The following is a 27,241-nucleotide window of genomic DNA, read 5'->3' as shown; positions in this document are numbered from 1 at the left end:
CAGCTGTTTACTATATAGAAGGAATAGATACGCTTTCCACCCATTTTGGTTCTCAAAGGGTGGGCTTCTGACCATTTGTGTCAGAATTACCCAGGGTTCTTTTTAAAGTGTACATTCTTGGACCTCAAAGCCAAGAAAAATCCAGGAGGCCTAGGAATCTGTATTTTTACAAGGTGCCCAGGTGAATATGCTAAAGACTGAGAACTCGGGGGTAACTTAATTAACCTTATTTTAAGAAAACCTAATTTCTAAAAGTTGAAAAGTCAAAAAGAAATTAGTACTCGAAGTCACATTATAAAAGTCCTTATTAACAATTAAAATGTACACTGACAGTTGTCATACTTGGGATATCTGAATTAACCATGTATTTTAATTAATAATATTTTAAATACCAAGAGTTGGTAACTAAGAGCAGATAGTAAATATGATAGGCTTTGCAGGTGTAAGGTTTTTGTTGTAACTGCTCAAATCTGCCACTGTAGCGCAAAAGTAGCCATAGACAACATGCAGAAAATAAGTGTGTGCCCGTAAAACTTTATTTATGGACACTAAAGTTTAAATTTCATACAATTTTCACGTGTCACAAGATACTGTTTTGATTTTTTCCAACCATTTAAAAATGGTAAAAACCATTCTTAGTTTGTGGACCATACAAAAATAAATGACCAAAATAAACAAAACTCATTGATACAGACAGCAATATGGTGGTTACCAGAGGCGAAAGGGGTCGGGGGTGGGAGGTGGGGGTGGAAAGGGTAAAGGGGTCATATATATGGTGACGGAAGGAGGCTAAACTTTGGGTGATGAGCACACGATACAATCTGCACATGATACATTATAATATTGTACACTTGAAACTTATATAATCTTAACCAATGTTACCCCAACAAATTTAATTATTAAAAAAAACGGGTGGCCATCAGGATTTGACCCATGGGCTAAATTTTGCCAATCCTTGATATAGATTATAACTGAATTATTAATTTTATAACTATAATAAAAATATACCTAATTTTAAAACTATGAACATTATTTAATTTTCCTAGACAAAAATAATACTCCAAGAACCTGCGGTCCCTCAAATTGATGTTTCTGAACATTCATTTATATAATAAACATATAGGAAACACCTGTTGTGTGTAAACTTTTGGAAATACATGATTCAGTTAGAAGTAATTATATAATATGCAAGTTGTCACACAACTTTCAGGAGTTATAAAAACCACAGTTATGTGGTGTCCATTTCTATATCTTATTTAGGGTATGTGAGAATAGGTAACTAGCATTCAGGCCAGCCTCCATCTCTTGACTCATCCTTTGCCTATTTTTTTTTTTTGTAACTCTACCATAGTTTCCAAGTCTGTTAGTTAGCAAACTGCTTTACAAAACCCCTGTTATAAAACAATAAGGCTAATTAATATATAAGATTATAAGATTATAGTAGTATATATGCTTCCCATATAATCCTTTCGGGGCTACTGATTTAGCTACTAATGAAATAGTATATGCTAAACTTTTTTAGGCTAAATAATACAGTGGAAAATGAACCCAGAACTTAAGAACAGAAATTTCAATTCTAAATAATTTACTACCTAGTAAAATGTGAGTCGTCTTTGTTTTCTGGGGTTCACACAACCTGCATTATAGTTTCACAGTTCATACGTTTATTAGAATCTTTTTTAAGTCAGTTTTCTAGATGTAATGCACATCACAGTGGCGTTGAGTATTCTATGGAGAATAAAATGTTGAAACTGCTGTCATGTAGAGCTTCAGTGTTTGTGCTTTTTGCTTAGCAGCAGCTAAATTATCTTGGAGTCTAAAACTTGGTATCTAAAGTTGTGTTCTTGGAAGAGAGCTGTTTGTGTATAATTTCTTTTTTAATCATAAGGTAATGTAGTCCATAGAGCTTTGTTTGGGTTCCTGTCTAAATTTTTTAGCTTATTTATAGGTGAGCTGAAAGGCATTTAGTACCTGCTGCTCTTGGTTTCAATTCTCTTTATACCCTTTGCAGTAGATGGTTGGGGCAATTTCTAAGTGTTTAATATAAGTAATACTCGTTGTTAGGGAGCATTCATGGGGTTCTGAAAATGGGTCCTTGAAGGCAACAAAGGAGGAACTATCTTGAACTGCTTGATTTACCTTGTGTATCGATATGTTTAAGTTTCCACCATGTCTATTTCTATATGACACTATTAGATTATAATTTTAGAAAGTTTTTTTTGGTAGTCCATTTAGAACTGTATTTGACAGTTGGTTCTGTTACTTTGTAGTAGAGAATGAACAACTTTGTATGATTTGTAAATATACTGTTCAGTGCTTTAGAATAATCTAACAGATATAGATAGATAGGCCGTTTTAAAAACTCATGTATTTTTTTAAGTCATGCTGATTGACATTCTTTTTTATTATTAGATTATATTATATATCCTTTGATTTATTAAAGGCAACCTGTGATCATTGTAGAGACTTTGAAAAATACTGAAGTACAAAGAAGAAAATAAAATCTCCTGGAATTCTGTTATCGAGAGATAATCATTATTAACATTTGATATTAATTGCCTCATCTTTTTCTATGCTTATTATTTTGTTTGCTTTTTTATAATTTGGAATTATGGTACATATGCAATTTTATATCCTGTTTTTCCTCCCATTTAATGTATAGCATTTTCTCATGTCATTAGCTTTCAGAAACATTATTCTTAACAACTGAAATATAGTCTATTGTAAGGCAATATCTCTTAATTTATATTTATCCATTCTTAAACATATAATTTAATTCCTGTTTTATTTTTGTTATAAATATGACTATGATGAACATTTTAATATATAAATGGTGTATGTTCCTGGTTTTAGCCTCAGAATAAAGTCCTGGAAGAACGATTCGTTCCAAGAATGCAAAGCATTTTAAGACACTTATTATAAATATTGACAGGTTGCTTTCCAGAAAGATTGTCCTAATTTGTACTCCCAAAAGTCCTATATTTATTAAGGTGCCCTTTCTGCTGCATTCTTGATTAGCATTCTCTTATACTTGAAAATATAGCTTAACAGCTCTGGCCTAGGTTTTGTTTTCAAGGGTCAATTAAGAGTTGACAAATACCTCCCTCTTCCCCATTTTTAACAATATAACCAAAAATTATAGCACTTCCTCTATGTTATTTGGATAAGAAAAGCATAGAATTGGTTGGCTGTAGTCACATAAAGTACTTTAGGTACAAAGTACGTAGTTGAAAATATGTATTTAAACTGCATCTTAACTATGTATAACTTTAAATACATAAATACCTGCATAGGGATTGTTTTGTGGTCCCAGCAGCTTTCTGCAAAAACTTGAAGATCAGTGTTAAATTTCAGCAGAGTATACTTGAATATCGGTTTCAGATTAAATCAATAGATGTTTATTGAACATAAACTGTGTTGTGAGAAGAAAGGATTCCAGAAGTTTTAAGCTAGGTGTCTATATTCTACCCTGTTCCCCTTTGGCCACAGATAATACAGCCATTTCCTTTTTATTCATGAAACTAAAGGAGTCTACTCCTAGTCACTAACACATTGCTATTTCATTTCTTTCATAGGATTATTTGCTATTAATCTAAAATGATTTTGTTTGTTTACTTGCTTAGAATTTGTCTTTTCCTTTTAGACTATAAGCACTTTGAGGGTAGAAACCTTGTCTGTGTCATTCACTGTTGAATTCTGGAGCCTAGAGCATATGGTAGGCACTAAAGAAAATATTCAGTGAATTAATGAATTTTAAAACTGAGTACATTTACTTTTTGGTCCATAAAGTAAATTGTGGCTATTAGTTTCAAACTTCTTCCCTGTCAAATCTTTTATCAAGACTGTTAACCCCCCGTTTTTTTTAATTTATTGGGGTGACAATTGTTAGTGAAATTACATAGATTTCAGGTGTACAATTCTGTATTCCATCATCTATAAATCCCATTGTGTGTTCACCACCCAGAGTCAGTTCTCCTTCCATCACCATATATTTGATCCCTTTTACCCTCATCTCCCATCCCCCACCCCCTTACCCTCTGGTAACCACTAAACTATTGTCTGTGTCTATGAGTTTTTTGTTAACCCCTCTTTTTGTGCTCTTGTCTATACTCTGGAATTGCTAGCAAAACAATTGGATAAATGACTATAAAGAATAAACGAAATAGCAAGGGATCTAATATGAACACTCATCACCTCTGACTAATTGAATTTATAAATTAAGCCATCATTCCTACCACTTGGCTGGCATCTTCCATTCCAGATGACAAAGATTCTTTGCCTGTCCAAATTTTAAGTCAGGCTCCTTAGCCTTCTTTTAGGTGCATCACTGTACTTCCTTGTAAAAATACAATTTTAGCAAGAACCCCCACGCCCCCATATCTGATCACCCTTATATCTGATCAGGTTCTTCATCCTCCACCATTCCCCAGGTGATAATCTGATCACCCTGGCCTGTCTTCAGCAAGAATCCTGTTAGGTCGGTTTAGCCAGAATCCCCCTTTCCCTGATGTTTCTTCTTAGTAATTTTCCATCCACTGACCCCTCACTCTGGTGTTCGCCCATAAATTCCCACTTGCCCATGCTGTATTTGAATTTAAGCCAGTTCTATACGGAGGTCTCTTCCCCTATTGCAATAGTCCTGAATAAAATCTGTTTTTTACCATTTTATTGCCCAGCTCTGATTTTTCTTTGACACGCGTGAGTTATACTTTTGATATTTTTTTGCAAAGACCTGTTTTCTTTTCTTTCTTCTTTTTTTTTTAATGTCCACTTTTCCTAGCACTTAGTAGTCCCTTAGTAACGTTTTTTTGAATGAATGAATGATAGCTAGTCTGAACCCTTACTAGATTTTTATGAAATCTTTGATATTTATGGTACATATGCCCTTCTCATTTTTTGTATCTAGCAATGTCTGCTTTTTGTTATTAGTAACCTAAGAACAGACCCATAGGTGTGTGTGTACATGGCTTTTATTTCTTGCTGAAAGTTGGGACATCTTATTAACATCAGTTGGTTGCTCAAGAAATAATCCCATCATAACCAGGTCCAGAGAATTGACTGTGGACCTCAGTGACAGACTCCATCTTCATCTTATTTAGAAAAAAAAAGGTGGGTAGATACACATATACATAGAGAATCAATTTTTTTATTTGTACATTGATTATTTTAGGTTATCCCTCTGGCTCTGCCAAAACTAACAGATTTTAAGAAATTATCCTAGTTATTAAAAATCATTCTCTAAACCTTGGATTTTCTTCACTTGTCTCCCAGCATTTGGATAACTTTCTCTGTTTTGAGTAGATACTGATTTTTATCGTATATGCATTCTGGCATTCTGTGTACTTGAGCCTGTTCCTTGGTTGACTTGGCCTCTAGGACAGCCTCTTCATGTATCTTTGTTTTCCTGTTCTAAGATCTCCATAGAAGGGATCTCACTTCCCCTTGGAAATGTCTCTAAATGTGTTTCCATGGCCTGTCATGTACTGCTTAGTTCTATAAAATGCTTGAGTTTCATCCTGAAGATCACGAAGCAGACGACAGACTGATGCCCAGACGTGCAATCTGCGTGTCAAACAGTCCAGTTTTAAATGGGCTGTTAGTTCAATTCCAGTGAATGGCACCATCATTATTCAAGATTTCACCTTTTGTCTCAGTTTGTTTATGCTACAGATATGTGTTGCTTTTTTGTGTGTGAGAGGGCATCAATTTGACCTCTCATAATTAGAGATTTGTTTAAAGTATCAGATAGAAATAAGCAATGGTGTTCTTTATATGTAATGATGCAACAGACTGGGGATGAAGAATATTTTTTTAAAAAATATTAGCTGGAAATTTTTTAAAGTGGTAGGACAGATCCTTATTTTTGTTGTTAAATATTTGATTTTTTAAAAATACAAATCACTTTAAAGTGAAAAGGCAAGAATGACGGAAAAGAAAAGGGGCAAGAAATTGAGGGAATGATTTAAGAATAATTGTGGGTATTTAAGAAAGAGGGCCTCCTTCCTCCCATTGTGATCTCTCCTTAGTGAAAATGGCAAACAAAAGCCAGCAATTGGGAAGGAAGCAGGAAATCCTAGTTAGTGACTGTCAGATTAGAATATTTAAGAGCCATAAAAATGCTTCTGTTAAATTTTAATGCTTTGCCTCCCCCCTTTAAATTGCTTTTAGAAAGTCATGATTTTTCATTTCTATTTCCTAGTAAGGATGCAATTAAATAAAATGTGGAAGGCTTATATTGTGACGTGATTGTACAAAACCTAGTGAAATTTTGAATTTTGTGATTTGAGAGAAACGATTCCAGAATTTATTTAACCTCTTCCTGTGCCAGTGATGCTACCCCACTCCATGGCCAGGACCCTTTCCCTCCTTTAGGTAGAAACTGAGAAAAGTTAGTCACAAATAACAGAGCCAAGGTAAAAAATAAGGAATGCCGCTTGGTCCTTGTATCTACTCTATTTTTTGTAGTTTACTTTTTGGTTGAAAATATGTTAGAGGACCTTGTTGAAATAAAGTTTTCATTTCGTGATTATACTAGGAAAGCAGGTTCTGGGGATTAGGAAGTGAAATTATCTCCAGCACAGCATTTATTAGGATTTTTTCCAAAGATAAATTGCTTTCCAGAAATGCTTTGAGTTTTCAGCCATAATGGCCTTGGTCTTCGCATTTATTTACTTCTATTTATTTTTTGCACTATGTCGTAGTTCCAGAAAGTGCTAAAAAATCATGTATTTAAACCAGAAAACCCCCTTGTCCTGGGGCTATGTGAAGAAGAATAAAGCTCTCATTTTCCCAGTACCCAATCATCAGTTTGAGCTGGCTCTCCTAGGAAGAGAATTTATTGAAGCAATTTATCCTGGCTAAATGTGATATAAATCTGTGTACACCTATGTACATGCAGGCTCTCTTCCATTACAGCAATGCTGTAGCATCAGTTTCTTCATAGTTGGACCCTGAAAGATGACCAAAAGATGACTAAGAAGCCTTTTGTATTTTACAGGGCATCCCACAATTTTAAACACCGATAAGTTGTGGAATTACTGACCAGACTACCAGAAATACTGGTTTCCAACCCCAGAGTGAGTCTTACAGGAGTCAAAGAGATGTTACCTAGCTGTCCTCTGGATTTTAAGCCTGGTTTTTTGATTACCACATCTAGTGTAGCACTTTAACATTTTATTTTAATGCAGGCCTGACTGAGTTTAACCTGATATTTTGGTTTATCTCCAGGATAAAAATATGAAATTTGGTTACAATTCTGAAGGCATTTCTGGGTATATTCAAATTATACTTTGTCCTCTTTTACCTTCTGTTGTTCATATTATTTCATACACCTTTCTCTCTTATAGAAGGATGTTTGAAAATGTCCTTTAAGAGTTTATTTTATAAAGACTGTTTTTGTGTCCCCTTCCCCCTTTTTCTCTTCCACCCTTTCAAAATATCTTTGTAATCTTTTTTTTTTTTTTTGCATCTCTAATTTTTATCCATCTCCATCTCTATTTTTATTTCTAGGAAGGATATGAGAAATTTCCCCAACACATTCATATTGGAATTATTATTTTTGACAAAGAATTTCGATCAGCATTTCAGGAGTTTAGCTTCAATAATTAAAACAACAGTATAAGTCCTGTTAAATTCTTCAGAGAAATAGAGAGGATGGATGGTGATGCCTTTTAGTGCCATTTCTTTATCCCCTGCAGCAGCACACATCTGTTGGCTGCAACAGAGCAGCCCAAGAACTCTGGCCGAGAGCAGCACAAACAGCCGGAACATATTCACCCAGTAAACCCCCAAAGAGTCGACATTTGTTTTATTGCTGCTTTTAAAAACCTAGCCATAAATAGAATCAGAGGGGGAAGGGCACCGATATTTCTCCATTTGCCACAGACGATTGGTAGGGGGAGAAGGAGGCTCCCAGTGGGGAGAGAAGGTTTTTATTTTTATTTTTTATTAATGAAAATCATTTCCCGTGTAGCCCAATAGGATGGGTGCTTTGTTTTCTTTGGCAATAATCTGGGATAAACGGCCCTTGCCAACCATCTTGTAGTTTATACACCAGGGAGCCAGATTATGGCCCTGTAAAATGGAGCACCCCTCCTATAATCCCTTAATTAATTAAATGACAAATTTTGGTCTTCTCTAGTTCAGAAATATGGTTTCCGCATCGAGCGTTCAGTGGATTTATTGACATAGGGAACTGCATTGGTTGTAATTCAGCAGATTGGAGAAGTGTGTTACATTCTGTAGCAGAAAGGGAAAATCTAGCAAAAGGTTTGAAATTCCTTGACTATTTAGGTCTAAATTTTTCTAATTAAAAGTTTCAATTGAGGCACAGTAGATCATATGCCACCTGTCTAATGGGTCTCCCCAAAGCAGCCATTGTTTACAGCTTTGATAGATGGCATTCTTGGAACACCTGTTTCTAGGCTTGATATTTTTGAAGCACTTTTTTTTAAACTCCAGCATATTTAACATAACTTTTCCCCCTACCTCCTCCTCCTCAGCTCCGCTCTGCTATATGAAATATGGGAGACGACAGACCGTTTGTGTGCAATGCCCCGGGCTGTGGACAGGTACGTTTACAATATACTTTATTGTGAATGTCTCGTTGTGAATCAAAGTGGCTGTTTTATCACTAAGGCAAAGAGTTTAAAGCCGGTATTTTACGTGATCACTGGAGGTAATCAGATCAGAGGATTTGCAGTGTGTAAATCCAAGTTACGAGGAAGTGTAGGCACTCTACCGTAATGAAATCTGCCTTGCTCTCTTTCATATTGTTATTCTACTAGTGTTTGTTTCCCAACACACAGTGTTGAGGAGTACATGTGGCTCTCTCCTCCTTTCTAAACCTATCCATCTAAATACAAAGCAAGTTTAGAAATGCCTTCTTTTCAATGGATATAAAAGTCAGCTTGACATAGTCGGATAGGCAGCTGAGGATGAACCCATTCATCGTTAACCTTAATTTGCCTGTGTCTGTTTGGAGTTTTTAAAAAGAAAAAAAAATGTTTCTTTTGAGTGTTGTTGCAGAAAATAATTGTTAGCTGCTAAGGCAAATATCTGTCCAGGAAAGACAAATCCAACACAGAACCTGAGATCTCACAGCAATATATAAACTATAAGACTTCTCAGCCAATTTCCCTGTCTCACACCATGAAATGCCTTGTTGTATGTCAGCTGCCATGTTGCTGTTTGCATATGTGTACATTATGTGTCAGATATGTTTCATCACATACTTTTTTAATAAAGTAATTTTTTGAAACTGCCTTTTTTCCCCCCGTTTTGCACCTTCTTAACTCTACTTCCTAGATCCTCCTTTACGACCATGTTCCACAAAGGATGAAGAAAGGAACACAGTGAAAGTTTTATCTGCCTTCATGAATTGATTTCATGGAACCTGAAGGGTTGAATTTCTGTTGTTAGGAATATGTCACGTGACTGTCCAGTGACACTTACTGGTGGTATGTGAGATTGCAGACTAGTTCTATTAAACATTGTGAATACATAGACAAAAAGAGAGAGTTAAGTTTCAGAGATTCCTAAGAATTGGAATTTGAAAGGTGGATGAGACGGGTGGTGACAGGGAATGGGCAGAAGGATGATTTCAAATTCCAGTAAATGCTGAAAATTTCAGAAAAGACTAAAAATGCCTTTGTATTCTGAAGGATTCATTAGGTAGGGTGTATTTCCTTCCTTGTCAAAGTTTTCAACTCTATTGTTCATTGCTTGTTTTCCCCATGTGGTTTATATTTTATTTTTTTACAATAGAAGCCACTTGGGAAATAGGGTAAATTTGTTTCACTTTTCAGACAGCTTTATTGGTATACGTATCCGAACCTGATCCCTCCAAATTTTTGTTTGAATTTGTTGATAGAGTATTTTAATGTGACTCTGATAATTGATACCTGGTACCTTTTTCACTTCTCTCCTTTACTTTAAAAATTGGCATTTTTGGTGAATAGAGTTATTTTTCTCATACTTACATTTATTTTCTTCACTCATTGTTTAAGCTGCTTAATGCCTGTACCCCCTTATATGTTATATGCTTACCACCACTCAGACGAGGATTTAAAGAAATAAAAATGGATGATAAAAATAAAGGAATACACATGAAAAGCATCTCTTATACTCTGTGAGGAAGAAAGATATCAATACGATTTCTTCAGTTTGTTTCATCAGAAAAGAGTAGTTTTCACTGAAATTTGAGAGTTCCTAGAAGGGTTTTGTGTCTTTGTTTTTGTTTTGCATTTTGGACTGGAGGTACGAAAACAGTAGGGACTTTTTACTTTGGTTCCTTCTTATACTGTTGGGATCTGTTTACCATAAGCCTTTTTCTTCCCCTACTTCTTCCTCCCATGTCTGAATTTTCTGTTGGTATTTTGGTTATTAGGATTCATTACAACCTTTGGTGTAGGTCCTGAAGACTTTTTTTTCCCTCCGTGAATGTGGAACTTAGGTAGATTACAACCTTCTTTTGGATTCAAGTTACTTGTTTCATAGAAAAAGGATAGAAAGCTACAACTTAAGGCTTTGAAGGTAGTCTTGAGTTTTTGTTTTTTTTTACCTTCTTGCATGTTAAAACTTTATGGTAGTTCTTTAGTTCTATTTAGTCTCCTTCCAAGTTTCTCCCAATTATCTAGTAACAAATAACTATAGAGTGGAATCTTTACAAGATTTACTGTGATTGCTTTGTGTTATATAAAATAGTGAAAATATGGTAAAAAAGATAAATTTGGTAAAATGAACTACCTTTGGCCTGTCGTCCAATTTCCTTATATCCCTTGAAAATGGTTTTATTCTGGAGCCACTGAGGCCTTTAACTATTAATAGTTGACTGTCATTGATTTAAATTCTTTAGTCCAGAAATGGAAGAGTAATAAAAAGGGCTATATAAGTCCCAGGAGGGGTAATAAAGACCGTGATAATTTTTGCAAGTCATGGTTTAGAACTTATTGCAATAAAAGTTTCAAAAATCAGTGGCTTCTACCAGTTAGAGGAAGAAAGAATGAAAGCAAATTATAATTCCTTAAAAACCAACCAACAAATGAAAACTATAGGACTCTTGCATTTTTTCAATATCTGTTCCCTGCCCAGGCTTTACCCCACATACCCCTAAACTCAGAAATCATCTATGCCTTAATATTAAGGGAAGGTGAAAGGAAAATTCACCTAAAATAGACTAGCGGATTATGCTCTCCACCATATAATCAAAACCACCAGGCTTTCAATGGATACGTAAACATGTTTTGGTTGCTAGGTCTTTAATGGCTGTTATTTTTGGATTCTGTTCATGATCCACTTCCCAACAGTTAAGTCTGATGTGACACAGCTGAGTTCTAAATATGCTGCATGTGCTTTTTTTAAATAAGATGGCTGCTGAAGGTTGTGTTCTCTACATTCTTATCTGAAAAGACAGGTGATAGGGTTTTTTGAGCCCTCTCATCCCTGTTCTCCTATGGAGACTGTTTCTCTTGAGGCCTCATCACCCTCCTGAAGGGGAATTCAGGGAAAGTAACGTCCCTGCTGCTTCCTCCCTGGACTGCGGCCGCGTGGTTCACAGCCCCCTCCCGAGAATGGGGCGCTGTCGGGAAGGCAGCAGCGTCCCACATTCCCTACGGGGAAGGGCGGCTTGAACTGGGCTTGTACGGGCTTTTGAGGCTCATGAGATAGCATCTATTTAAAAACATTGTGACTGTAAAATGGCTTTGCCTATGTGTTATTGTTAAAATAATAGAAGTATAGTTTGGGGCCCCATCTAGGAAGTCTTAAGTTTTTAATGCTTTGGGGAACACTTTCACTTGAGGGGAATTATGAAGTTGTTCTATTGTATGTGGGAGCAGGGAAAATTACTACGTCTCTATCAGTAATCTTGAATTTGAGATGTTCTTTCATGTGGATGCAGTGAGATAACTTACCTTTTGGATGCTTTTTGTCTAACTTTTATTACCAGGACTTGACCAATTCCACACTCCTATGCCTCTCTCTCAAGCATAGACACTGGTTTGCAATACAAATTATACATAGTTCAGTAGTCCTTCCGGTCACCGTAATCAGGTCTTTGAGTAGAAGGTAGTCATAGAAACTTATTACCTAGAACGTCTACTTCCTTAAGAACAGGAACACATCTCCTCTGAGGAGATACTACTTAGTGGACAGTATCATCCCATTATTAGCCATTGAGAAAGGTTCCTGTCATAACTACTGTGTGTCAATTCTATCCTTTTAAGGAAAAAAGCTTTGATTGTTTCTCTGCCCAGTGTGACCCTGAAGGGCTGTTACTCTTTTTTTTCCCCCTGAGGATATCTACTACCAGATTTTTTCTTCTCCCAGAGGACATTTAGGTACAAGCTGGGGTTCTGTTCATACCTCTCTGAGACCTGAACCATGTAACTAGCTCATAGACCTCCAGGGCCTGTTTTCCCTTTCGAAGGCCAAGAACAGCAGTAGAGCCCTAGTTGCGGTGGGATTGAGGGCAGCTTCTTATACCTCCTTATCTTGTCATATAGTAGGAATAATGTTTATGATGCTGGAGTCCTGGCTTCACTTGGCATTTAAACAACCTCCAGTGCTGTTTATTGCTTCGTGTCCTCTGTCTCCGTGAACATTATCCCTTAAATCTCTATTGCTTTGTAATATATGAGGCAACAAATAGCTTCTATGATTGGTTGAATGCTGGCATACTACAAAGGTATATGTTTTATTGCCTATATAACACAAATCTATAGATTATTCCTGTTACCCCAGCCTTCCCATTAAGTGGGCCGTACTGGTACTATGGGACTCTGGATTTTTTACTCTATCCCGTTGGCAAGTTTCCCTATTACCTGGCATTAGCACAAAAGAAAAGCAAGGAAGAATGGGTTGGTGCTGACTACTGATTCTTTATGTTAATGGAGTATCTTGAATTGGAGAATAGCAAGGGAAGAAATGGCCCTGGTAGGTAAATGCCATTTGTGGTGGTATATGCTATCTTTACATACTTCGACAGGTGAGGGCAATTTCAGGCAAACAAATAAGCCTTTTTTCCTCACCTCCTGCCAAGAGTTTAAAAAAATTCAGATTTTCATTTAATAATTCATATTTCATTCAATAATTCATCCGGTTCCCATCTGGTAAGAGTGCTGCCTGCATGCTGTCAGGCAGCTGAAAACACACTGCATTATACACAATTAGGCCAAATGCTAACCTGTTTTTTTGTAATAATATGTTGATTTTGCAATAACTTTCAGTCCACTCTGAGTGTGCTGCAGTTTAGGTAACCTTGTGATGGAAGTAGACCCTGTTATGCATTGTGTAGATAAAATTGGGACAGGGATAAAAAATGCATAGGTGTTAAGCACAGGAATTAAATCCAAGTTTTTAAATGTCAGCTCTGGCACTCTTGACACTTGTCCTTAGAAACATATGGTTGATTATTTTAGTTTTCCCTGTTATATTTATGATCATGTTACTAAAAGCATAGCAGATAAAAAGCATCCTTACTCCAGTCTGCCAAAAAAAAAAAAAAAAAAAAAAGGCTATGTGAGCCTAATTAGAGCTATACCCAAAAAATTAAGGTAAATTTTTTTCAGTTATTCACTCTTGTTTTTCTTGACTTAATATTTGGAATGGGAGCCCAGAAACTGTTTTCAGAGCATTCCTGGTAAGAAAAGAAATCCTGTATGTTTGTGTCTCAGTTCTTCCTAAGTTAGGAGAGGGACTCTTTCCTAACCTCTTATTTTACAGACCACCAGGTTTGTAAAGTACCTTCTGGATCTGAGAGCCTGTCCTTCATTAATCCCTCATTTGCCACCCCTGCAAAACCACATATAGGTAGGTTGTTAACTTACAAGATACTGACATCATTATGTAGAATTCTTCATTCTTTTATCAAAGCTACTCTTGCAGCTAATGCGGCACATTGAAGAACAGCCAGTGAATGTGCTCCCTCTCTGGTTAGCGTGTTTCTTTAATGCAGATTGACTTGCTCAGCAGTCACATTTTGTTTGAAGCCCTTGTTAGGGTCTACTCTGTATGTGGATTCATAACACATCTGTGTGTACATGTACAGCGCAGTATAAATAATAATAAGTAATCACCAGATGGCCTATAACTGCTCCTCTGGACCCTCTGGGTCTCTTGAAGCTGTTAGTAAAGTCTTCTGGCATTTTGCTGGGGAAAACTTGTCATAGATTTATTTCTCAAAAAATTCAAACCCACAACTGGGTGTTTAGGATATTGCTGTCTGTGTTGTAAATATTTAACAGGCTTTGTACAATGACAAGTAAAAGCGCCATTACTAACCACACACAGTGGCTGTGGAGCTCTTCTTCCCTCCCGGCCATTTAGAAAGGAGGCGAAATGCCGATAAATTGTGCATTATGAACAAGGTGCAAGAGATGCTCTCTGGAAGCTTTTTCATAGGAGAAGAAAGAAAGCCTCCACATTCTGCTCAAAGGATGTAACTGGGCAACCTTAAGCTTTTTAACCATATGCCAGTGACTTAAATAAAATACAATGCCCCTTTTAAATTGGACTTTGTAATACAAGAAAAGTCCCTTGAGCTGGAGTTTGGTCAGAGCCAGGTTTTAATCTTAATTGAGGCTTTATAACCAAATGATAAAGCCCTTTGAAAGGGTTACAGTTGTGTTAATAAAAACTTAGCTAAATTTTACTTAGCTACATTTTTAGACTTTTGGTTATATGTAAAAATTTGACATAGTATTGTTTGCCAATATTGTTTATGAAGCAAAACAATCTTTATTTTTGTCCTCTTTTTATTCATTTTTGTAAAAAGGGTTATGTATTTTGTTTGGGGGAGGGAATTTTTATTCTGGTTTTCTGCTTATAATTTTCTGTGCTATATTTTGCTATTACTAATCCCCTTGCTTCAGTACCTATTCCAGGTACTTGCTCAGTAGAGCAACACATGTTTTTAAAAAATCAAAATAGAACTGATTACTTCTAAATTGTAGTTTTCTTTAGTCTTTGCTTTATTTACCATAACAACAACAAAAAAGGTTTTAAGCAGAAATTGGATATCTTAACTCTCAAGCCTAGTTATCTTTTGTTTCTTGAGGGTTGAATGTATTTAACCACCGAGGGACTGTCCTATAAATTACAGCACATGGCTATTAACTTTCCAGTTAAATTGAAAGAGCTTTTCTCTTTCAAAATCTCATCTTGAAGAAATGACATACAAATGTGAGGGAGAAATGCTGCTGTTAATAGTTTGTTATAGCTAGATTTTGCTTTTTAAATTTTCTCTCACAAAATTATCAGGTTAAGGATAGGATTTCAAGAAGGAAAGCATCATGGAGAAAAGATGGAAGCTTTGGTTGGGGTTTATCTCTTTGTACCAGTGCCTTTGTGTTTTTGCTTTGAAATTTCTTTGTGCAGTGAACTACACTGCCTAAGATTGTGCTTTGGTAAGAATCTGGACTATTTGCAGTTGTCATGTGAAAGTACAGAGAGAATGAGAACGCATTTTGTGAAATTAGCCCATTCCCGTCTGGCACACCATGTGCCCTGTGTGGCTCCTGATTCTGCTGGCAGATTGAAGAGCTGAACCAATTTCTGCTCTAAAGACTAAAATTGCCAGCCATCATTCCAGCTTTTAAATCTTGTTGTTCACATCGATGATGTCAGATTTTGAGCAAACATAGTTCTTTCTTTAAATCCCAGGTGGAATTTGCAATTCCCTGGGTTAGAAGGAAAGAGTTCTTCCTTTTTGCCTTCGAAAAACTTGAGTGGCTCTGCAGGGAAAGTCTGCAGAATAAATCTGCAGCCTTGCGGTGTCCTTCGAATCATTGTAGAAAGCTTGAGTGCTCTGTTCGGCATTCAGCAGATTGGCTGTCAGAATTGCAGCTCTGCTTATCAGAGACAAGTCTCTCGAAGAGCCATTTATGTTATTCCACAAAGAATCATCCTGTGGCAAAAGAAACTCCTCCTTTTCCTTTCCAAGGGTCAGATCTTCTTTTGATACCCGGCAATTATCCCTTGATTTTCCTGAAAAATACTGCAATCTACCATAAAGATTGGCACCAGCACAGGTTGCAGACTTGGTTACAATGACAAACTGCTTTCTTAGCCACAGGGAGAGGCATCGGGGTGACGCTCGTAACTAGAGGCTTAATAGTAGAGATTTTCCTGCTGAGGATCTCTGCCCCTTAGAAGCTTGGCTTCCCTTCTCCTTCTCCCAGGGAGGTAACATTTGCTTTTAGTTTTTGCATACCAGTCAATATAAAAATGCTACAAGAGCTGTCTTTTTCTGTTTCCCTCACTTCCTTAAGCCTCTTGTCTTTAGTTTCCTCTCCAGTTTGAGATCAAGCCCTGTAGTCTAAATTTTTTACTTTTTGCCGTCCTCTTGTACAGTTTACCTTGTCTCTTATTAGCCATTGTACCTGCTGGGGATTATTGACCAGCGTTTCCTCTAATTAAAAAAAATAGACTGTTTTTTAAATTAGTTATACATTTATGGAAAAAAAATCAGTAAGTACAGAGTTCCCTATACCCTCTTTGTCCCACCCTACCACCACATCTTGTTTTACTGTGATACATTTTTTACAACTGATGAGCCAATATTGACACATTATTATTAACTAAAGTTTACATTAGGGTTCACTCTTTGTGTTGTACATTCTGTGGGTTTTGAGAAATATGGGTATATTTGTGGGTATAATATGTATCCACCATTACAGTATGATACAAAATAGTTTCACTACCCTAAAAATCACCCATCCATCCCTCCCTTCCCTACCCCCAACCCCTTGGTAATCCCAGATCTTTTTACTGTCTCCATAGTTCTGCCTTTTCCAGAATATCATATAGTTAGAATCATGTAGTTCTCTAATTTTCAACGTTGTGAGCAGATAACCATGTGATTGGGAATAGCTAGAGAAAGGGACAGAGGAAATTAGACATGTGAAGTCACAGCTCCACGGTCCCTCTAAAAATCCAAGAATCTATCCAGAGATTTAAGTAGTCAGCCAGCCAGCCAGCCTTTCGTCTCTCTCTGATGTTAAAAGATTTGGCTTGTCTAGTGACAGTTTTACTGGTTCTAGGTGTTCAGAGCAAGGACAGGATGAACATGGAATGGGCTATATCTGGGGAGTCTAGGTATTAGGACTGGGCAAAGCAGAGGAAGTAGAGCCCTTTTCCTTTGTTGAGGTTGAGGACAGTAAAGTCTCGTCTCTCCCTGCCTCCCATGGGCAGCCTTATATGTGACTGAAAAAAATCAGTGCAATTTAAAGGTAAACAGGAAAGATTCCCTATCCAAAAATAAACCCGTGTATTTCTACATTAAGATTCATGTAAATTAACAAGTTATTTAAAAAGTATGTGATAATGGCTATATAAAGAAATGGAAGTTTTCATTTGGGGTTAGGCGATAGTAGATGAGAATTGGCTTAGGTGGAATGGTCCCTAAGCAAAGGAGACATGGCGACTCGTGAGGATATCAAAAATAAACATTTACTTCTTAGTTTTATTTTGGGCTATCTCAGCTTCCTTCTACTACAAGCTAGTTGAGAAGTATAACTCTTAAGACAGGCCCCAATAAACACGAGAAGCAACTTAATTCTCTGCATAGAAAGAGAAAGCTATTTTCTCCTTTTTCTGCTCCTGTAAAATTTAGATTGATAAAATATGAGAGTGACCTCATTTCTCTAGTTTTAGGATTCATATTTTCTATCTACTTGGGATTCAAACTGCCTGGTATTGGGTAAGATCTCTTTTCATAGAGATACTGACTCTACCTTCTAGATTTGGTTACAATCCTAATTTAATTTCCTTCCTTACTGAACCAAACCGATCTGTGGTAAAATGAGCATTAGCCTAGGGAAGGCTCTGTAGCATGATGTGCAGGATTAGCATAATTAGTACAGACCAACAGCTCGCGCGTGCACACATACACATACAACTTAGAGGAATGTGTTTTTATAAAGTGCAGGAAAATTATATTCCACCCAGGGATCATATGCGGGGAGTGGGAGAGAACAAATTACAAAGAAAATTGTTTAATTTTATCAATGTAACGATAATAACAACAGCAATAATAACAAAGTTTAACTGAGCTCTTATTATGAACTGTGGAAACGTACTTTACAGGTGTTATTTACTCCTAGAAATTCCTTGAGGGAGGATATAACATTATCTCCATTTTACAGATGAGAAAACTGAGGCTCAGAGAGGTTAAATAACTGTGCAAGGTCATACAATATTTTGTGATGGAATTGCAGTACAAACTCAGACAGACGTCAGACCAGCATTCTTAACTGCTAGTCTAAACTGCTTCCTTATTCTTTTTCATATACATGTAAATATGCACATCTAGCATAGGAAAAAAATGAATAAGCAGTGGTTTTTGGTAAATGGGCCAAATGTAATCAGTTAAGTAAGTCCTAGCTATGGTTCTAGGTATCTCCATACCAGAGAGAGCTGGATCGACTGCTGAGCTCTGCCAGTACAAAAAAATAAAAATTCTTACTAAAATGAAGAGACCTCTGTGCAACTGCCTCAGCCTTAATCTGTAATGTGTTGGTTTTTTTTTAATCTGCCTGGGAATGCTGCTGAAGTATGGCTAACTTTCTGTGAGATAACAACATGTTTCGTAGCAGGGACTTGATTTTAAGATGGGAAAGAAAACTAATTCTTGATCAACCAGAAATGTAGACAGAGCTAGAAAACTGGGACCTAAAAATCATAGCTTCAGCATTCTCCAGTAATAAACCCAAAGAAGCATTCTGATGTCATCATTGTGAATTCTAGACTGGGTCACTTCCTGATTCATATTCCCTTCTTCCCGTCTTAGTTTTATGCCTGTTAAGTTCCCAAATGCAAAGGGTGGTATCTGGGTAACTTGATTTGTGTAGTGCCATGTAGTAGTGTAACTTTTGTTATAGTGGCTGCCATATTAGTTGATAACGAGGAAATATGACTAAGGTGGAATTAGGGTATGATTTGAAGGATGTTAACAGTATAGTGAGATGTACTCGTATATTCTGCTCAGTGATTGCTAGCATGTTTATTCTCTAGTGTTTTTTGATATGTGACTAGAGGGAGGGTCGTACCTGTTGAATAACAAAATTCTTCACTCACACCTCACATCCTCTTCTCCTTTGACTTCATAGCACTTCCATATATCTGCTCTTTCATTTTCCCTTATACAAACTGTGGTGTCTTAATGCAGTGGATGTTTTATTTATCATTGGAAATGAAAATCTATGACTAAATAGATACATAGAAATATTTATGTGAAATAATTTGTGACACAAATATCTTGAAGTTCACATAAAGGATTAAAAGAGATCGGAATCTCAAAAGAGAGAATCTCATAGTTGATATAGTAAAGGGATTCTTTGTTATGTTTTGTCTGAATGTCAGTGTTATTGGAAAGTCGCTTAAAAATATTTTTTTTCCCTTCTTGCTTCTGATAATGATTCATTGTATAACTGTGAACTATGTGAAACTAACTCTGCTTTCAACTGCAGGAAACATCTAACTGAATTCCTGTCTTTTCTACCTCTGACCATGAACTCAAATTCTTGGCTTCAGCGCTGAGAATGCTTTATGCGGCAAGGTCACAAACTACTAAAATTATCACTCTAGGTGTCCGAAGATCTCATTTATTTGTTTTGCTGAGTGTCTCTGACACACCAGTTAGTTGTGTCTGTGTGTACACATGTGTGTGCACGCGTGTGCACACAAAGGAAGTCGTGCAAAGGAAAGGTGATTCAGGGCAGCAACCTACTGAACACAGACTCCAAACTTGGCTCCTATGAGGTGATCACAGACAGACAGTGACAGCTTAATAAGATGGATGAGTTTTTTTTAAAAAGGTCTACGTTTTAATGCTAAGCCTCAGTTACCTCCTTTTTATGTCTCTGTTCTCAAGTTTACTGACCAAAAATAAAAATAAAAACAAAAACCCAAAACTTTAACTGGCACCAGTTATTTGAATCAAGTGAAAAGAGTTGCTGGGATAGTTGTCAAGATCTCAGTCGTGGTGTACAGGTGGCGTTAGCTGCGCACAGCCGCCAGAGTGGCAGGTGGTATTACCGACACCCATCACGGCCGTGCGCATCATTCTTTTACACAGGGACAGTCTGTGTGCATTCATTTTTTCAAGGTGTTATGTTAATAACTTTAGACATTTTACTTCAGTTTCAAGGTATTTCTTAGAACTAAGGAAGACACTGTAGTCCACATAGTCTATATTGAGTGGGGATAATAAAAGCAGTTACTCTAAAATGTTCAGGGGTGTAGGTGTCTAAATACGTGTTTATAAGACACCATAGTAGATTCAACAATTTAGCTGTTCCCTCTTCAGCTTTTCCTTTTCTTCCCTTCTACGTTTTACCCAGGTAATTGCACAAGTGGAAGAGAGAGACTTAATTCAGCATTCTCGCACTTTACGTGCATTTGAAACCACGGCCAGACAGACCCTGTGGAGGCTTGTCCTTTCCGTCATGTGCATGTGACTTCTCAGAGGAGAGAGTAGTGTGCACATATGTAGCAGTTCTTGGCGGAGCAGTGGTTAAGGTTTAAACATATTGTACCTTATTGGCTATTCCCTCAGTCCTAAGGGAGGCATTTGTTCCTCCACAGACAGTAATCAGCTTGTCAGAGTCAAATAGCTTTTTGTTTTTTCTTTATCTTGTAAAATGCAGTGGGCTAAGCCTTTCTGGGAAGCGATTTCTTCCTTACCACATTAACAGAAGGTCGTAGATGCTGTCTCTAAAACAAAGGGGAAGTGGTGATAGAAAATACAGCAGCTAGGGCATAATTGGATTGAAGTTCTGTCAAAGAGACAACAGTTCTTGATTGGAAGCTGGACTTTCTGCTATGCAGTGCTTTCCTATCTTAACATTAGATTAATAAGCAGTGAGTACTCCACTTCACGCTTAATTTTTCAGGCTGTTTTTCTGAGCACTCTATGAGAATAAACATGCAACAAGCTATTTACTTTTACTTAGTGGTTGTCAATTTTTTTAAACTTTATTTTTTTAGAGCTGTTTTAGGTTCACAGCAAAATTGAGAGGAAGATACAGAGATTTCCCATATATATTTTTCTTGCCCCTACACATACATAGGTTCCAATATTCCCCAGCAGAGTGGGACATTTGTTACAACTGATGAACCTGCATTGACATAGTAATCACCCAAAGTCCATAATTTACCTTAGGGTTTGCTCTTGGTGTTCTAAATTTGGTGGATTTGGACAAATACTGTATAATGACAAGCATCCGTTATTATATTATCGTAGAGGGTATTTTAACTGCCCTAAAAATCCTCTGTGCTCCACCTATTTATTCTTCCTCCCTCTACTCTCTCACCCTCTGGCAACCACTGATCTTTTTACTGTCTCCATAGTTTTGCCTTTTCCAGAAAGCCACATAGTTGGAATCATACAGTACATAGTCTTCACATTGGCATCTTTTACTTAGTACTGTGCATTTAAGTTTCTTCTGTGTCTTTTCATGGATTGATACCTCATTTCTCTTTAGCACTAAATAATATTCCATTGTCTGAACATACTGTAGTTTTATTATCTATTCATGTACTGAAGGACATCTTGCTTGTTTTCAAGTTTTGGCAATTAGGAATAAAGTTGTTGTAAACATCCACGCGCAGGTTTTTGTGTGGACATAGTTCTCAATTCCTTGGATAAATACCAAAGAACATGATTGCTAGATTTTATGGTAAGAGTATGTTTAGTTTTGTAAGAAACCGCCAAACTGTCTTCCAAAGTGGCTGTCCTATTTCCCGCCAGCAATGAATGAGCGTTCCTATTGCTTCACACCCTCACAAGCATTTGATGTTGTCGGTGATCCTGATTTTGGCCATTCGAGTAAATGTGTAGTGGAATGTCATTGTTGTTTGAATTTGCATTTCCCTGATGACATATGTGGAGCGTCTTTTCATATGCTCAGCTGCCATCTGTCTGTCTGTCTTCTTTGGTGAGGTATCTATTAAGGTCTTTGGCCTACTTTCTTACTGTTGAGTTTTAAGAGTTTTTTGTATATTTTGGATAACAGTCTTTTATCAGATGTATATTTTGCAAGTATTTTCTCTCAGAATGTGACTTGTATCTTCATTCTCTGGACGTTATCCAGAGTTTTTAATTTTAATGAAGTCCAGCTTATCAATTATTCTTATCATAGAATCATGTATTTGGTGTTGTAGCTAAAAAGTCATCTCCAAACCCAAGATTATGTAGGTTTTCTCCTATGTTATCTTCTTGGAGTTTTATACTTTTGCATTTTACAGTTATGTCTGATTCATACTGAGTTAATTTTTATAAAGGGTGTAAGGTCTGTCTACATTAATTTTTTGCATGTGGATGTCCAGTTATCCTAGCACTATTTGTTGAAAAGATCATCTTTGCTCTTTTGTATTGCTTTCCCTCCTTTGTTAATGATATTTATGTGGGTCTATTTCTGGAGTCTAGTCTCTTCCATTGACATTTTCGTCTATTCTTTCCCCAATACTACACTGTCTTGATTACTGTAGCTTTATAGTATATCTAAAAGTTGGGTAGTGTCAGTCCATCAACATTGTTCTCCTTAAATATTGTTAGCTATTCTGGATCTTTTGCCTCTCCAAATAAAGTTTAGAATCAGTATGTTGACACCTACAAAATAACTTACTGGGATATTTATTGGGATTGCATTGAATCTGTAGATCAAGTTGAGGAAGAACTGATATTTTGACAATACGTATCCATATATTTAGTTCTTCTTTAATTATTCAATTCTTCTTTGATTTTGTTTATCAGAGTTTTGTAATTTTCTTCATATAGATCTTACACATATTTTGTTAGATTTATACCTAAGTGTTTCATTTTTGGGATGCTAATGTGAGTGGCATATTGTCTTTAATTTCAAATTCCACTTGGTCATTGCTGGTATATACCGTGTTTCCCCAAAAATAAGACCTAGCCAGACAATCAGCTCTAATGCGTCTTTTGGAGCAAAAATTAATATATGACCAGGTATTAATGTTATATTATATAAGACCCGGTCTTATTTCACTATAAGACTATAAGATTTCACTATATTAATTTTTGCTCCAGAAGATGCATTAGAGCTGATTGTCCAGCTAGATCTTATTTTCGGGGAAACATGGTAGGAAAACAATTGACTTTTGTTTATTAACCTTGTGTTCTGCAACTTTGCTATAATTGCTTATTAATTCCAGGAGTTTTTTGTCAGTTCTTCTGGATTTTCTACATAGACAATCATGTCTTCTGTGAATAAAGACAAGCTTTATTTCTTCCTTCCCAATCTGTATGCCTTTTACTTCCTTTTTTGTCTTACTACATTAGCTAGGATATCCAGTATGTTGTTGAAAAGGAGTGGTGAGAGTGAGGATCACCCCTATGTTCTTCCTTGTTCTTGATCTTAGCAGGAAAGCTTTAAGTTTCTCACCATTAAGTATGTATGATATTAGCATAGGTTTTTTGCAGATGTTCTTTATCAAATTGAGGAAATTTCCCTCTATTCTTAGTTTGCTGAGAGTGTTTTGTTGTTGTTGTTTTCTTATTGGAGAATGTTGGGGAACAGTGTGCTTTTTTCCAGGGCCCATCAGCTCCAAGTCAAGTCATTGTCCTTCAGTCGAGCTGTGCATGGCACAGCTCAGCTCCCAGTCCAGTCGCTGTTTTCATTCTTTAGTTGCAGGGGGCGCAGCCCACCATCCCATGTGCGAATTGAACCAGCAGCCTTTTTGTTAAGAGCACACACTCTAACCAACTGAGCCATCCGGCTGCCCCTGCTGAGAGTTTTTATCATGAATAAGTGTAGGATTTTGTCATATGCTTTTTATGCATCTATTGATATGATCGTGTGATTTTCCTTCTTTTGCCTGCTAATGTAAATTACATTAATTTAACTTTCAAATGTTGAACCAGCCTTGCATACCTGGGATAAATCCAATTTGGTTGTGGTGTATAATTCTTTTTATACATTGTTGGGTTTGATTTACTAAAATTTTGTTGAAGATTTTCACATCTATGTTCATGACAGATAACTGGTCTATAGTTTTCTTGTTATGTCTTCCTCTGGTTTTGGTTTTAGGGTAATACAAGTCTCATAGAATAAATTAGAAAGTATTCCTCTGTTTCTATCCTCTGGAGGAGATTGTAGAGAATTGGTATAATTTTTTCCTTAAAAGTTTGGTAGAATTCACCAGTGAACTGGACCTGCTGCTTTCTATTTTGGAAGGTTGTTTGTTGATTCAATGAATTTAATAGATATAGGTCTATTCAGATTGTCCATTTTTTATTGTGAGTTTTAAAGGATTGTATCTTTAAAGGAATTCATTCATCTAGGTTATCAAGTTTGTGGGTGTAGAGTTCATAATATTTCTTTATTATCCTTTCAGTGTCAATGGAATCTGTAGTAATGTCCCCTCTTTTATTTCTGATGTTAGTAATTTGTGTCTTCTGCCTTTCTTAGTTAGCTTATCTTATTTTATTGATCCTTTCAAAGAACCAGGTTTCTGTTTTATTAATTTTCTTTATTGATTTCTTGTTTTTAATTGCATTGATTTCTGTTCCAGTGTTTATTTATTTTCTTCTGCTTACTTTGGATTTAATTTGCTCTTCATTTTTTTTAGTTTCTTAAGGTGGAAGCTTAGGCTATTGATTTTAGATCATTTTCCTTTTCTAATATAGTCATTCATGTTATAAATTTCCCCGTTTTTGTACATCTCTTAAATTTTGATAAGTTGTAGTTTTATTTTCACTTATTTCCAAATATTTTTAAATTTCTCTTGAGATTTCTGTGCCACCTTTGACTGATGTGTTATTTACTCTCCAAGTGTTTGGGGGTTTTTCCAGCTATCTTTCTGCTATTGATTTCTAGTTTAATTCCATTGTTGTGTAAGAGCAGACATTGTATGATTTCTGGTCTTTTAAATTTGTGAAGGTGTGTTATATGGCCCAGAATGTGGTCTGTCTTGGTGAATATTCCTTCCATGTGAACTTGAGAAGAATGTGTAATCTGCTATTCTTGGTTGAAGTATTATATAGCTGTCAATTAATATCCAGTTGATTAATGGTACTGTTGATTTCAACTATGTCCTTACTGATTTTCTGCCTGTTGGATCTGTCTATTTCTGATAGAAGAGTGCTAAAGTCTCCCAATTGTAATGGTGGATTCATCTATTTCTTCTTGCAGTTCTAACAGCATTTTGATACTCTGTTGTTAGGCACATACACATTAAAGATTATTTTGTCTTCTTGAAGTATTGGCTCCTTTATCATTATAATGCTTCTCTTTATCCCTGGTAATGTTCCTTGCTATGAAGTCTGCTCTGTCTGAAATTAATACAGCTACTCCTACTTTCTTTTGATTACTATTACTATAGTATATCTTTTTCCATCCCATAACTTTTTATCTATATTATATTTAAAGCAAGGGTATTGTACAACACATAGTTGGGTCTTATTTTTTTATCCACCAGACAATATCTGTCTTTTAATTGGTATATTTAGACCATTGACATTGAAAGTGATTACTGATACAGTTAGATTACTGTCTACCATATTTGTTATAGTCACAGTTCAGGAGGCCATCAGTTTGAATTCAAGTTGTGGGCAGAGCCACACTCCCTCTGGAGGCTCTCAGTAGAATCCTTTTTTTTACTTCTTCCAGCTTCTGGTGGTAGCCAGCATTGTTTGGCTTATGGACACAACACTCTAATTTCTGCTTGTCATTTTTTTTTTCTTCTGTCTACATCACCTTCTCGTCTTTGTGTGTGTCTCCCTTTGCCTCTCTCTTACAAGGATACTTGTGATGGCATTGAGGGCCCAACTGAATAATCCATGATAACCTCTTCATCTCAGAATCCTTAATTTACTTATCATATAAGGTAATATTCACAGGCCGTAGGAATTAGGACATATCTTTCGGAGCTGTTATAGGTAGAATTGTGTCACGAAAATTTACATGTTGAAGTCCTAGCCCCAAGACCTCAAAATTTGGAAATAGGATTGTTACAAATGTAATTAGTTAATATGAGGTCAAACTGGAATAGGGTGGGCGCTATCCAATATAACCGGTATCCTTATAAAAAGAGGAAACTGGACACAGTTGTGCACCCAGGGAGAACATCATGTAAAGGTTGGAGATATGCTGCCACACCCAAGGAACACCAAAGATTGCCAGCAAACCAGCAGAAACCAGGAGAAAGATTCTCCCTCACATCCTTCAGAAGGAACCAGTCCTGCTTGTTTTCAGACTTCTGGCCTCCAGAATTGTGAGACAATAAAGTTCTGTTGATTAAGCCACCAGGTTTGTAGTCCTTTGTCAGGGCAGCTCTAGCAAACTAATATAGGCGCCGTTATCAGCCTGCCACATTGTGGTTGAAATCTGCAGTTTGTTGTGAGTTGTTACCAAAAAGTGAGGACTAGGAGTGCCAGAGACTTCACTCCTTCCTCCCTGACACTTATCAGTACATTTAATGGCCTTTATATTTATCTTTACTCCTCTCTTTCCCTTATTAACAGATGAGGCTGTTGTAATGTGATATGAAGGTTAATAGGATCCCATTAGGACCTCCTGGTTTGTCTATATTCTGATATAAGACAGTGGGAGGTTGTACATAATGAGAACAATTTGTTATCATTTTAGACCACAATCAAAAACCAAATATGGGTTTTCACAAATGTCTCTAGTGAGAGACTTAGTGCACACAAAGGATCCGTTGAAAGAGTAAAATCAAGGCATTTCCCTTTATGTATTTTGCCAGCTATCTCCAACCTTGAGTAAGCCTGGAACCAGTTTCCAGAAACTAGCCCATGAATAATTTTCTCAATTCAGTCAGACCCTTATTAGCCTTTGTGGGTTCAATGTAATAAAAAATATTTGAATATCTGCAATGTGCTAGACACCATGCTAGATACCAGTGACAGATGTATAAGACATTCAACGTATTCTCATGGGGAGTTGGGCACATAAAAATGTAATTACATTGTAATATGATAAATATAATAATATAAATACAGCATTTGCAAGTACTGAGAGGTCTGGTAGACAGTAGAGCAAGTTTCATGGAGGAAATGATGCTTTTAATGGTTTTGAAAGATAAAGAGAAATTTGCCAGACAGAGAAGGTGGAGAACATTCCACATATACGAGAACACAAAAGAACGAAATATGTTATATTCAGAGAAACTGCAGTAGCTTGATGTTGATGGAGGACATATTGCGATGGAGAGCGACAGGAGATGAAGCTGCAGAGATTAGCAGGGACAGTTTCTGGGG

General features: G+C 36.5%; 1 protein-coding gene across 7 annotated transcripts in view; it reads left to right on the top strand.

The window, feature by feature from the left end:
- LOC308501649 (cyclic AMP-dependent transcription factor ATF-7) overlaps positions 1-27,241 on the top strand; it is a 76,508-nt gene that overhangs the window by 7,468 nt on the left and 41,799 nt on the right. For all 7 annotated transcript variants that reach the window (XM_081058327.1, XM_081058329.1, XM_081058326.1 and 4 more), the window contains exon 2: positions 8,502-8,570. In XM_081058327.1, the coding sequence (XP_080914453.1) occupies positions 8,523-8,570 (48 nt within the window). In that variant the 5' untranslated portion in view covers positions 8,502-8,522. The remainder of the gene's footprint in view (positions 1-8,501; positions 8,571-27,241) is intronic.

The sequence above is a fragment of the Rhinolophus hipposideros genome, assembly GCF_964194185.1.
Source record: "Rhinolophus hipposideros genome assembly, chromosome: 9".
Lineage (NCBI taxonomy): Eukaryota > Metazoa > Chordata > Mammalia > Chiroptera > Rhinolophidae > Rhinolophus > Rhinolophus hipposideros.
Note: the sequence above shows the minus strand (reverse complement) of the source record. Positions and strands in the feature narration are given on the sequence as shown.